Below are 14,516 nucleotides of genomic sequence, written 5' to 3'. Positions count from 1 at the left end.
GATTAAAATGTGGCTGCCTGGGACAGATTCAAATAACAGTAGCTTAAATGACATAGAAATGTATTTCCCTCAGTCCAAGCTGTGTACAGCTCCGCTCTGTGAAGCTATCAATAACCTGGGCTCTTCCTTCCTGTTCTTGCCCATTCATATGCTGTTGTACTTGTGCCTATGGCCCAAGGTGCCATCCCACAATGTTCCCACTCTCTCCTAATGGAAATAAAAATGAGAAAGGGCAACACCCTTCCTTTAAGGGCAAAAATTATACTTCTCACATCTCATTGACCAGAACCTAGCTACATGGCCATGCTTGTTGCAAAGGAGTCTGGGAAATGTAGTCTTTATTCCAGGCAACCATGTGCCCAGGTAAAACTTCTTTAACTATGAAAGAGGGAGCTAATAGATAGGGGTGGGGACACCACCAGTTTCTCTTCCATATAAACTTACTTCCAATAGGCCCTTAATCATGGGAGGAGGCAGATCAAAATACACTCTTTCTGGAGTGAAGCAGAATAAAAAAATAGAGAAAGGCTCTGAGCCATGCAAGCTCAGTGTTCTCTCCCAGACTCATCAATCTCATAAGAGGGAGATAGGGACAAAAGCTGAGAACTTTACTCCAACTCCAGGTTCCTGACTGGGGCACATTGGCATTTTAGGTAACACAAATCTCTGTTGTATGGAACAGTCTGCCTATTATTGCAGAATGTTTAGCCTAATAAATGTCAGTACTGTTCTGTTCTCAGACATTACAACATCCAAAATATAGGCAGATATTTCCAACACCCTGCTAGGGGCTGGAGGTGCCTCTGATGGATGACAGGGACTTCCTTGGATGGAAACATGAGGCCGTAGGTGAGTCTTCCTTCATCCAAACTTGGCCCCTAGGAGGACAGGGAGTCTTTTTAGCCTTCAACCCACTTTTCAATCACCTTTGTCCAGAGACCCCCAGCACCGCCTAATTGTCCTGTTACTTGTATTAATATAATGATGCTTAGCCTGACCAGGTGGTGGTGCAGTGGATAGAGCGTCAGACTGGAATGTGGAAGACCCAGGTTCGAGACCCCGAGGTCACCAGCTTGAGTGTGGGCTCATCTGGTTTGAGCAAAAATTCACCAGCTTGGACCCAAGGTCGCTGGCTCAAGCAAGGGTTTACTCGGTCTGCTGAAGGCCCGTGGTCAAGGCACATTCGAGAAAGCAATCAATGAACAACTAAGGTGTCACAATGCACAACGAAAAACTAGTGATTGATGCTTCTCATCTCTCCATTCCTGTCTGTCTGTCCCTGTCTATCCCTCACTCTGACTCTCTCTCTGTCTCTGTAAAAAAATAAAATAAAAATATATAATGATGCTTACTGCTCCCCTCCAACACACCACCACCCTACACACACGCGCGCACGCGCACACACACACACACTCAGAAGAAAAAACTGTGGCAAAGACTCAAAGAGCCAGGAAAACAGGACTGAAATTGTGCCTCAGAAAACTCATTATCTGTATATTAGAGGAAGGATATGAGGCTGGATTGGACTGAGAGTGAATGGTGAGTGGTGTTTTTTTTTTAATTTAACCTCATCCATGTATCTCTATTTCCTCATGTGAAAAACATGCAAACAATAATATCTACCACCCAGGGATGTTAGAAGGCCCAATCTATCCACCAGCTGTTTGCCCTCAGGTAAGTCACTTATCCTCTCTGTGCCTCAGTTTCCTCCTCTGTAATAAGAAAACAGAAGCACCTGCCTCTCAGGACTGTTAAAGGGATAAGTCATCTAATATATGTATGTATAAGTATTTAGAGCAGTACCCCATTCAGAGTCAAGTTGTTTATAAATATTAGCAATTGTCATGACTATTTCCTCCAAGTGGGACTCTGTTTTTTTTTAGCTAGAGCAAGAGAAATACAGACAAACAGGAACAGATGGACAGGGTGGGAGAGAGATGAGAAGCAATCAGCTGGTAGTTGCAGCACTTTAATTGTTCATTGATTGCTTTCTCATTCGTGCCTTGACGCTCACTGGCCCCAGCTGAGCCAGTGACCCCTTGCTCAAGCCAGCAACCTTGGGCTCAAGCCATTGATCATGGGGTCATGTCTATGATGCCACTTTCAAGCTGGCGACCCAACACTCAAACTGGATGAGCCCGTGCTCAAGCCGGCAACCTCAGGGTTTCAAACCTGGGTCCTCAGCATCTCAGGTCGATGCTCTATCCACTGTACCACTACCTGGTTAGGCTCATGGTTTGTTTGTTTGGCTTTTTGTTTTGTTTTTTTAAACAAACTAAACCCTAGACTTTATTCAAGCTTCATCAATTTTTCCTCTAATGTCCTTCTTCTGGTCCAGGAGCCAATCCCAAAACCACATCACATGTGTTGTCGTGTCTCCTGGGGCTCCTTTGGGACAGTTTCTCAGTTTTATCTTGTTATTCATGGATGTGACAGTTTTAAGGAACAAAGGTCAGGTATTTGTAGAATGTCCCCCAATTTAGGTTTTTCTGAGTTTTTCTTCTACTGAGGTTCTGGGTTTTGGGGGGAAAAAATACCATAGAAGTGAACTGCTCTTCTAATCACATCGTATCAGGCAGGGGCTACATAATATTCACATGACATCAGCAGTGATATTAAACTTGCTCAGTTGGTTAAGCCATCTGACCCTAATGACAGAGAAGTGACTTATTAGAGGTTGTATTGTTATAAAGTACTGTAATTCGTGGGTTACATAGAGACACCAGGCAGGTTACAGAAGAAATTTGAGGAGTTTATTCATTAGCCGGCTAGCTACATGGGGCACAGTCCCAAATCATGTAGGCTCTCATACAGTTTTGAGCCTTCTTTTATACAAAATCAAGTACTGGTTGGGGTGGGTAAGGAGGGAGAGCATGGTACAATAGTCAATTACTAACAAGCTTACAACATCTATCTATAGGATCTATTAAAAGGAAAAAGCATTCACACACATTAAGACCACAAGATAACACAGTAGTGATAAATGTTTTATATACCCGGCAAAGACATTCCCAAATCTTCTAGTGTCTACCACCTATCCCTGTCATTACAAATGTTTAGCTTAGGATAAGGAGAGAAGCTAAATGAAATTAACTTTGCTAAAAGTGTTGCGGCTAGCTTAATAAGCTAGTCTCCTCTTGCTTAGTTCATAAGTCTTATACATATAAAGAATTTCAAAAGGGATGATTATTAGAAAGCATATAAAATGTTACAGAATGCAGGTTTTTCAAGCAAGGGGAGTGGGCTCGTGATCCCTTTGTCTAGAGCAGGGGTGGTCAACCTTTTTATACCTACTTCCCACTTTTGTATCTCTGTTAATAGTAAAATTATCTATCCACCCACCAGTTCCACAGTAATGGTGATTTATAAAGTAGGAAAGTAACTTTACTGTATAAAATTAATAAAGCAGAGTTACAGCAAGTTAGAGCATATAATAATAATTACTTACCAAGTGCTTTATGTCGAATTTTCACTAAGTTTGGCAGAATAAATCTTTATAAAACAACTTACTATAGTTAAATCTATCTTTTTAATTATACTTTGGTTGCTCCGCTACCACCCACCATGAAAGCTGGAACGCCCACTAGTGGGCAGTAGGGACCAGGTTGACTGCCACTGGGCTAGAGGTGTACGTCACTCTTAGGACTCCAGGAGGGGAGGAAGAGTTAGAATCAGTGTAGAAATTTTTAATTAAGATATGTAAACATTGTCTTCTAAAGGCTCTTAAAGAAAGAAAGGAAAAGGAAGTTTTCAAATAAGTTTTACCTTCCTGTCTAGCAAGTGCCCTCAATCTTTTTAGAGAACTAAAGCAAATTATGATTAACTACTAACTTTTGCCCTCTTAATCTCATTCTCTTGGGTTTTTTTCCTTTGGAAAGGAGGGGTGAGGGGCCTGATTCTTCCTTTTAAATACTAATGTTAACAATTTTTGCAATTCCTTGGCACCTTATCACAATATCTTCCATTTGCATTCTTTCTTTCTGGTTAAGTAGTCAGTATCTTCCCCAAGTTACCTATAGACTTGATGATGGTGTTAGAGGTGGAATTAAGCAAGACTTGTGGAGACAAAATACCTTGGCAAGGCAACTTTAATAACTTCTGCAGAAGGGTGTGCTGCCACTAGGGAAAGCCAGATGGCAAGTGTGTGGGCAGGGGTTTGGGTTCTATTTAAAATCCTAATGTGGGCCCTAGGTTGGGTCTTGCCCCATTGGCTGGAGTGGTGACCGTACAATCTTAATCTTCACTGATTGGCTAACTTAAATGGCCACGCCAAAGGGGAAGGGAGAGATGAGGTGTCATTAACTGGCTGAGGGGGAATGGGGGAATGGTTTAAGAAAAGAACCCGAGGTAAACATTTCTTTCAATGATTTGTTATGATTTTTGTATATGAAACTTGGTTATTCCTGGGAGTATAAGCAAGGACTTGTTTCACCTTTGTCCCACCTTAGCTGGACTATAAAGGAAAGCTATGTACATGATTGCTTCTGGTCTCTCTTTTTTAAAATTGATTGTGGTTTAAAAAACAATTTTTAAGGTATCTTCATGCTGTTGTGCAACAGATTGGGGCTGTGTTCATCTGGTGACACAATAAAAATTTTTGTGCCATTATGTGGACATTATGTGTTGTATTTTTTTTATTTTTAATTTTTTTAAAATTTTTTATTTATTCATTTTAGAAAGGAGAGGGAGAGACAGAGAGAGGAGAGACAGAGAGAGAGAAGGGAGGGAGAGCTTGAAGCATCAACTCCCGTATATGCCTTGACCAGGCAAGCCCAGGGTTTCGAACCGGTGACCTCAGCATTTCCAGGTTGACGCTTTATCCACTGTGCCACCACAGGTCAGGCTATGTGTTGTATTTTTATCATTATGTTTTTGTTTTCACCTGCATTAATATAATTAGCATATTAATATATAATTTTGCAGGTGTTATTTTTTTAAAAATTGAGTTAAGCTTATTCTAAATGAGTCATCATCAAGTCTATTAAAGACAAATAGTATGTAATTAAATAAAAGGTAGGTGGGGTGTGCATATGGAAGGCATTAGGATGTGGTGTGAAAAAGGTTTTGGAAACATCAACCTGCTAAATCCTCCTTCTCCCCTAGGGTCAGTTTAAACATCTCCCCAAGGCCTTTCCTTACCCATCTTCAGTGTTGGCTAGATCTCAAGTCACATACTCTCAAAACTCCGTTTTTCACCTTTCCTTTCTATCAAAGTTACTTTGGGAGGCAAATAACTGAAGCCCAAGTCAAACCGTTCTGGTCAGGTCGATGGGAATATACAGACCCACGTAACACCAAATCTGAAGGATGAAACCAGCTGGATCCAGGTGTTTCAATTATGTCATCAGAAATCTCTGACCATCTACTGATTCTCTTTCTTATGTGTTGGCAGCCTCTCTATTCATGGCAGAAAGATGGCCCTCGGCAGCTTCACACTTAGATCCCTTTAACTTAGCAAACCCAGCAGAAAGATAATGCTTTATCCCCCAGAATTCTAATAAAAATCTTCAGATTGCTCCTCCTTGGCCCGCCTTGGGTGGTGTGCCCAGCTCTCAAGCAATCATTGGAGTGCAGGGTTGAAATGCTCTGATTGGCCAGGCTTGGGTCACATGTCTAGCCCTCGCTGAATCACTGTGGTTGAAGGATGAAGTGCTCTGATTGGCCAGGCCCAGTTCCTCACTTTCCTGGAACCATGAGGAGGCTTGTTTTTCAAGGGAAGCTGCAGGGACTGTTAGCCAGATAAAAAAGAACGAATGCTGGATTAGCAGAAACCACAGAGTCCCCATCCATATGATGGTTGATAATTGCATTGCAAATATTTGCTTGTCACACATCAGTGGTCCCCTGGCCTGACTAGTCGCCCCAGCAGAGGCAAAATCAAAGAAGAGGCAGTACTGCTAATGCCAATAAAGACATAACCAAGTCACTTGATAAGGACTATTTTTAGAGACTCATGGGTGAAACTTTGGTCCAGGGTGCAACCTGGACCTATCTGGGAAGGAAAACCATGAGCCTCTGAGTCAGATCTGCATTCCTTTCTCAATTGTCTCATTATACTCATTTATTCATTCACTAGAAAAATATTTATTGAGCACTTACGGTGTGCCAGGTACTTACTGTTCTAGACACTGGAGACACACCTGGGAACCGACCAAATCCCTACCTTCCTGGATCTGACATTCTAGTTAGGGAGATGGCCATGGGGGAGGGGAGAGAGATAATAAACATGTGGACAAAGAGAGAAAGAAGTTCAGATAGTACTAAACGTTGTAAAAAATAAAATAAAAGAGTATGTCTTGCTAGCTAGAAGCTGGGAGCTTGACTGCAGCAAGCCTGAGGGAAGGCTTTAGGGATGATTTGAGACTAGAATAATGAGGTGCAATCAGCCATGAGATGATTTGTGTGAGGCTCTAAGGAGAGGGAGCAGCAAGTGCTAATGCCCTGAGGTGGCTTTTTCCAAGAACTGACAAAAGCCACCATGAATAGCTGTGTGATGTTAGGTGAGTGATTTAGTCTCTGTACCACTGGAAAATGAGGATGATCATACCGATCCCTCAAGGTTGCTATGAGGATTCAATTAGACAAGGACATTTAAAGGGCTGGTGCTGTGCCTGGCATACAGAGGTGTTCAGTAAACACCAGCCATTAATTTGAGCAATCCAATTGTTAATTTGAGGGGGCAAGAGTGGGCTTGGAGGAACAAAGGACAAAAGGAGCCTTTGTGGCTTATCCTTCCAGAATCCAAAATGCAGGATATAGTATGAGTAAGACCTTGAAACAGGGCTTCTGAACATGTCTCCAGGGCATTCTGAGGACCAATGATAGTAATTAGCATTATTTCAATAAATACCACCATTCACTAAGTACCTTCTATCTGCCAGGCATTCTGTTGAGTATTTGATGTCGGTGGGCCCCTCTGACTCTGGGGTAGGCACTAGAATCAATATCTGGGTTTTACAAGAGGAAAACCAAGGATCAGCGCTGATAGTCACAGAGTCTAGTTCAATGCCAGGAGGCCAGCACAAGGCCACACCACCTCCTAGTTAATGAGCTTTGGCCATTTCTCAGCTCTGACATGATGGCAATTCTGCCCCACCCTCCGCTCTAATTACTCTCCCAGCCTGGAGGGAGGGTGCAGAGGGAGAGGGTGGCCAAACCCCAGAGCCCCTTCCCTGGGACCCTCTCCCCCAGCCTGCTTCCCATCCACCACGACCACCGAACCCCTGCTAGAGAAGAGTACAGGCCTGGAGGTGGCTTCCTATATGCAGCACAGGGAATATAGTCAGTAATACTGTAAAAACTTTGGATGGGGCCAGGTGGGTACTGAAAACCGCAGGTGGAGCACGTTGTAAAGTATATGACTGTCTATAACTAAAAGTTGAAGGCTCGGGCTGGGGCGGAGTGGGCGGAGTGGGCAGAGTGGGTGTATGGCCCATGCAAGGGCGGGGCTAGCGCGGGGGTGGAGCCAAGGCTGAGTACCTGGCTGGGCTACCTAGCACACCCCATTCCTGACAGGGCGACTTTCTGTCTGTGGACCCTGGACACAACTCATCATGAGGTGCCCCCGGAATGCCTGTTCCAACCTCAGCCCTGCCTGGAGGAGACTGCTTCTAACAGGTGCGTGAGGCAGGGATTCCACCCGCATGGCTGGGGACAAGGGAAGGACACCCCTCGGAGAGTTGCTATCCAGGTTAGAGTCGCTCCACTCAGCTTTGCGGCTCCCGGCAGTTTAAAGCCCATTGTCGCACAGGCACCCTGCTATTGACCCCTCTCATGAAGGAGGAAAGAGACTCAGACAGGGCCGGGGCTACCTGCCCAAGACCACATGGCTCGCAAGGACAGAATCAGAATTCAGGACCCCACCTCAGCCCCTTTCTACAAGCTCACTCTGTGTCACCCAGCTATTCTTGCCCAGTCATGATTTTAAAATAGTAATAGTAACAATAATAAAAGAACAACAACCATTGTGACTGTTTTTACATGCCAGCCTGATCTAAGTGCTTTCACATAGTAACAGTTAATCCTTAAGCCCCTGAGGCAAAGACTACATGATCTCCTTTCACAGAGGGGGAAACCGAGGCACAGAGAGGTTATGTGCCCTTCCTGGCCCACACACAGCTTAGAAGTGTCAGAAAGAGTCTTTGAACCCAAAAGGTCTGACTGTGGAGATCACACGTTCCAGAGACCACACACATCAGCCTCTCTGATCACAAAGGATTTGCTTCCAGTTTCAGATCTTAAAAAGTCCAGTTCTAATTTCAAAACCCCAAACTTTACCCAATTTGAAGTTTCCCCTCGTCCCCAGTCAGGCCTGTGTCAGGATGTAGTGAGGATGTGATGGGGTATTATGGGCCTCATATGTCTGTCTCTCTCTGTCTTTTCTCCTGGCCCAAAGCTGTAGTCCGAGACCCCTGTCCCCAACACCTAGGGTCATATTCAAAGGGGAGGGAGGCAAGAAAGGGGGCAGGAAAGTTTCTGCTTGGCTGCTACAGTTGGAAGGTGGGGACAAGCATTTTGTGGCTGAGGCACTGTTGCTGGATCTCTCTAGATTGGAGGTCCTAGGGTACACTTGGCTCTGGAGAATGTGTCTGTAAGGCTTCCAGGAAGTGGCCCGCTGGAGGCTTCCCGCCAGCCTTTCTACTGAGGTCACATGTCAGCAGGCCCTGATCCCTGAGGATCTTTGCAAGAACAGCCTCCAGCTGGCCCCCTTCAAGGCACCGAGGCACCGTCACTGGCTCGTGGAAAAGTGAAGATCTTTGTTGTTACCTCAAATGTTGGAGGTGTGGCCATGCCCTCTATTTCCTCCGCCCCCACAGGCCTCTTCCACGCCATTCCTCACCGGGAGACTTAGGGGTCAAAGTTCCCCCAAGCTCCGCAGGACACTTCCCTGTTTCTCTAAGTGGTTCCCTTGCAGCTGCCCTCACTTGGCCGGGGGAGGTGAAGGACTCGCGCATTCTCTGCTCTCCCCTGGGAGGCCTCGGTCTGTGCCTCCCCTTCTCCATGAGATCTTTTAGTTTTTTTCCATATTATTTTGTGTTAGTTTCAGGTGTATGCTCAGTGGTTAGACAGTCATATACTTTACAACAGGGGTCCCCAAACTATGGCCTGCGGGCCACATGCGGCCCCCTGAGGCCATTTATCCGGCCCCCGCCGCACTTCTGGAAGGGTACCTCTTTCATTGGTGGTCAGTGAGAGGAGCATAGTTCCCATTGAAATATTGGTCAGTTTGTTGATTTAAATTTACTTGTTCTTTATTTTAAATATTGTATTTATTCCCGTTTTGTTTTTTTACTTTGAAATAAGATATGTGCAGTGTGCATAGGAATTTGTGCATAGTTTTTTTTTATAGTCTGGCCCTCCAACGGTCTGAGAGACAGTGAACTGGCCCCCTGTGTAAAAAGTTTGGGGACCCCTGCTTTACAACATGCTCCACCTGAGGTTTCCAGTACCCACCTGGCCCCATCCAAAGTTTACAGTATTACTGACTATATTCCCTGTGCTGCATTCCGTAGTTCAGGGAGTGTCCCTGATGCAAACTGGGAACAATTGAATAGAGGTTCTCATTTGATGAAAGGTTAGAGATGAAATAAAATAACCATGCTCCTGTAAAGTAAGGGTTCTGGAATCATCTCTATGGTTCCAGCTATGAAATGCCATCCTTCATCTGACATGCTTAAAACTATGCATTTATTTATATAATTATATAATATACACCAGTGGTCCCCAACCTTTTTTGGGCCACAGACCAGTTTAATGTCAGAAAATATTTTCATAGACTGGCCTTTAGGGTGGGACGGATAAATGTATCACGTGACCGAGACAAGCGTCAGGAGTGAGTCTTAGACGGATGTAACAGAGGGAATCTGGTCATTTTTAAAAAATAAAACATTGTTCAGACTTAAATATAAATAAAATGGAAATAATGTAAGGTATTTATTTTTTTCTCTGCAGACTGGTACCAAATGGCCCACGGACCGGTATCGGTCTGTGGCCCGGGGGATGGGGACCACTGATATACAGGGTGGGGCAAAAGTTAGTTTATAGTTGTTTGTATGGAAAATAATACAGTAATTAATAAATAATAATAAAAGAATAAACTGAGTTTTGTGAACTCAGAACTATGTATAAACTTACGTTTGCCCACCGTTTTTATATAGTAATTTTATTATATATAAATACAGTATATAATTATATACATTATTGTATATAATTGTATATTATATGTAATAAATATAATTATACCATAATATAGTAATAATAAATAAATGTATTAATATTTTGTTTATTAATATAATTTATATAAAAAACACCAAAGTTAGACTGTTCTCAGCCCTGAAAATTCATGATCTCATTGACTCTCGGGCACTTCTGTGAAATGGTTACTATCAACCACCCTCCTTGATAAGTGGGGAAACTGAGGCTCAGAGCCCAGAAATAATACATGGCAGAGTTGGAGTTATGAACCCAGGTCTAGAGGCCTCAGAGTCTACAAATGAAACCATGATTCTGCATTAGCTGGACTAGGAGTTGCTAAGATGACAGATCTTCTCCTTAAGATGCCTTGGGGACACTCCCTGATTCACCAGGTACCTGCAACTCTGTAACATTCAGAACTTGATTCCAGAATGCAGACTGCAGGACCTGAAATAGGCCCCTTTGGTCACTTACTCAACAAACACTGTTCTGTGCCTAGCCCGTGCTGGGTGGTGCTGGGGACCCAGCAGTGACCAAGACAGTCCCAGCTCCACCCTCCTGGGGCTCACAGTCCAGAGGGAAAACACAGCTGTCGCAGACAGTAATGGCCCATAAGGGGGTGGGGCAGGAATGGTGTGGGGAGGGAGACCCAGCAGGCTCAGGCCTGAAGCTGGGGAGATGGTGGCCAAGCAGGGACCTTTCAAAGCTGTCAGAATCAAAATATGGCCTCAGAAAGATAGGACATCAGTTACGCAAATGGCATCCCTGTGCTCTTTGTTTCATAAAAGCCTAAGAATGCAAATTTTACTCATCATGATAGGAAAGCAAAGCCCTGAGTAGGTACTTGGGTATAAGACCCTATTCCTGTCACTTTGTGGCAAGAGCTTCCATCATTCAATCAAGTCAGTTGAGGTCCCTGCCCAAACAGGGACCTCACTGTAGCATCCAGTACCAAGCACACCAGAGGGTCAGGAAAGACTTCAGGAGAGATGATGCCTGAGCTGAAACTTGGATCACAGCTAGAAAAAGAGTTAGGGGGAACAGCATTCTAAGGGGAGGGAACGGCATGGGCAGCAGCCTGGAGGAGAGCACTGCGCAGAGAGATCAGTCTGACTGATGCGGAGAATGAGGGAAGAATGGCGAGTAGAGCGCAGAGATATAGCAGGGGTGACAGGTGAAGGAGTCTGCGCTGTGTCCCGAGGGCACTAGGGAGCCATGGAAGGTTTATGAGCAGGGGAGTAGATGAGTTACACCAGCTGCCAACTAAGAGGTAAAATCAATGAAAGTAGAGAGTAAGAGCTCCCCAGAAGACTATATGGTAAGACAGCTCCCAACACTCCACTATGGCCTTTGTTTGGTCTGAGATTCAAGCTTACTGTGCCTCAGTTTCCCTGCTTGTAAACCAGACCAGAACCAACCTCAGTTGATGAGGGGCTCACTGAGATCATGGTTGGGAGAATTTGGCACAGTCCCTGGCACTCAGCCAGCACCGATGTCGGCTGATCAGCTGGACCTGCCTTCTAAGACCTCCCCCTCCCACCCACCAGGCACAGCACATTAGTATCTGATGTTGCCACCTGTCCTGGGAGCCATTATCCTCATTTATTTACCAGGAAGAGAGCTGATGTTTAACATTTGTTCTGTAAGTGGGTATTTCTGATCCTTAAAATATAACCACTTATTTTATGACTTTTTTATATTTAAAAAGTACATTTGTAATGCACCCAGTACTTGTGATTGCAGAGGCAAGAATAATAATAATGATGAAAATTATTATTATAATGTCAAGCATTTATCTGACAGTCATCTTATCAGTACACTGCTCTAAGCATTTTGCAAGCATTAGGTATGGGAATACTTAATCTTGAAAGACTTGGCTGGACTGCCCTTTGCATGGGCAGCAATGTGTAAGTTTCCTGTCCCCTCAGCCTCACCAGCAAAGGCGGATTTAAACGGCGGCTGCACCGGGTGCACACCGTGGGCCCCGACTTCTGAAGGGCCCCGCAAAACCCCAACTTTATACTTTTTTCTAATGACACCAAGTTTGGTTTCATATGTGCAATTTTAACATTAATAGTACATAATATTTTTTATTTATTTTAAAATATGGTTAACATGTATTTTTATTTTCCCTATCTCTTTTTTTTAAGGGGCCCAATATTTTCTTCTGCTCCAGGGCCCTCAATTGACCTTAATCCGATTCTGCTCACCAGCACAATTTTTGAACCTTTATTAATCTGCTAGGCGCAAAGTACTATCTCTGTCTATTTTAATTTCCATCTCTCCTGCTGTGAACACAGCTGAACATTTCCCCTCTGTCAAGGGACATTGCAATTTTTTTCTAGGAACCGCCTACCCCGGTCTTTAGTATACTTTTGTTAGGTTGTTGATATTTTTCTTATGGACATCTAAGCAGTCCTTATAGATTAGTGAAATGAGTTCTTTGTGCTATCAGTTGCAAATTATTTTTCTTGGTACATCATTGGTTTTTTGTTTTTGATTTTTTGGATCTGCAAGTGGTAGGATTTTTTTTTTTAAACCTTTACAGAAGTTTCTTTTTATTTGTATACCAAACAGTTTAGTCTTTTCTAGCTGGAGCTTGAATTCTTACTGCAAGAGTCACCTTTGCAGTACCGGGCAGAAGAGTGGGGTGGATGAGTGTGTAGGGTCTGGAGCCAGACTCCAGTCTCTAAGCAAAACTGAGATTAATGAGAGGAAGTGAGCGAAACCGGGGCAGGGACACATTTGACAATATAGTTTAGTGGTTGAGAATTTTGACTTCTAATAGGTGCTGTTTACCACCTATGACATCTTGGAAAAATGTCTTAAATTCTCTGAATCTTTGTTTCTTCATAAGGGTTGAGGCAAGAAGGAAATGGTCAACTCCAAAGTCATAAGGGGGGTTTGATAAAGGGACAGTTTGCAGAGGTGTAGGCAGGATATGCCGTAGATAAAGCGACAAGGGATTGTGCAGCACCCAGGGCTTAGCAACAGTGGGAAGCTGTTACCTCCCTTGGGGGATAGAAGCTGTAAGAGGGAAAGTGGACCCCAAAACCAGAGGAGATTGGTCTATGGAGATGGTCGCCAATAGGAGCTTTAGAGGGACACAGCCAACCTGTGCTGCTGGAGCAGGGAGGGAGCTGTGGGACCAGTAACCTCAATGTCACTGCCATTGGCAGAAGCAAAAGGCCAGGAGACCCCAAGAGTGGAGCTCAGAGAAGCCAGCCCTTCAGGGAGCACAACAGAGCAGGGAAGGTCAGAGAGCGGACCTGACCGCCCAGGGTAATGTGTGCTTTGTGGGGCCCATGGATAAGGAGTGAGGTAATACATGTTCTGTGCTTAGAACAGATTCTGGCTATAGGACGTACTCAATGAATGTTCCCTTTTATTTCTACAATTTGAAGGGGGGGGCAAGAGAGACACAATAGACAGTAAGGAGTGAGAGGAGAGGCATCAACTTGCAGTTGTGGCACTTCAGTTGTTCACTGATTGCTTCTCATAGGTGCCTCAACTGGCGGGCTCCAGTTGAGCCAGTGACCCCTTGCTCAAGCCAGTGAGTGACCTTGGGCTTCAAGCCAGCTACCATGAGGTCATGTCTATGATCCCAAGCTCAAGACAGCGACCCTGTGCTCAGGCTGGCGAACCTGCACTCAAGTCCATGACCTTGGGGTTTTGAACCTGGGTTCTCAGCATCCCAGACTGACACTCTATCCACTGCACCACCGCCTGGCCAGGCTATTTCTATAATGTTTTTTATCATAATCACTGTTATCATCAGTTCTTGAGGTGACACGCTCATTCTCACCTGCTAGGGACGGGCTTCTCGGGGCAGCGTCTTGCCTTGGGTCCCACAGGCCTCCCCTTCTCTCTCCTCTCCTCCCCGCCTCCCCCAGGCACCCTGCTCGCATCCTGCATCTGCTCGGCCTCCTCAGAGCTGCCCTCCTCTGTGTCTCCAGACCTAGTGACCGAAGGGGCCAGTGCTCATCTTCCTACCCCCAGCAACCTTGATGGCGTTCTCTCCACTTCTTGGTTCCGAGGGCACGAGGCCCGGGCAGAAGCCATGGTCTTCTCCCCTGAGGGCCTCCCAGGGCCCAGTGACACTGGCCAGATGCTGGACACCCACCGCAGCCTGGTCATCAGAAATGTGACAGCTCAAGACTTGGGCAGCGACGCTGTGGTGCTGGAAACCAGCAGGGGAAGCAGGAGTGTGACAGAGCAGATACGCGACAAAGGTGAGTGAGCCACCACAGCGGGAGACAGAGTTCTTAGTCAGCTGGGCCCATCAGAACCCGTTCTGTGCTAGTCACTTGCTCCCTAACAAG

General features: G+C 45.0%; 1 protein-coding gene across 1 annotated transcript in view; it reads left to right on the top strand.

The window, feature by feature from the left end:
- Positions 1 to 7,459: 7,459 nt before the first annotated feature.
- Positions 7,460 to 14,516, top strand: part of IGSF23 (immunoglobulin superfamily member 23) — a 31,895-nt gene continuing 24,838 nt past the window's right edge. The window contains exons 1-2 of the mRNA XM_066271863.1: positions 7,460 to 7,617; positions 14,088 to 14,426. Coding sequence (XP_066127960.1) covers positions 7,554 to 7,617; positions 14,088 to 14,426 — 403 coding nt within the window. The 5' untranslated portion in view covers positions 7,460 to 7,553. The remainder of the gene's footprint in view (positions 7,618 to 14,087; positions 14,427 to 14,516) is intronic.

The sequence above is a fragment of the Saccopteryx bilineata genome, chromosome 3 (genome assembly GCF_036850765.1).
Source record: "Saccopteryx bilineata isolate mSacBil1 chromosome 3, mSacBil1_pri_phased_curated, whole genome shotgun sequence".
Lineage (NCBI taxonomy): Eukaryota > Metazoa > Chordata > Mammalia > Chiroptera > Emballonuridae > Saccopteryx > Saccopteryx bilineata.
The sequence above is the reverse complement of the archived record's forward strand: the minus strand, read 5'-3'. Positions and strand labels throughout refer to the sequence as shown.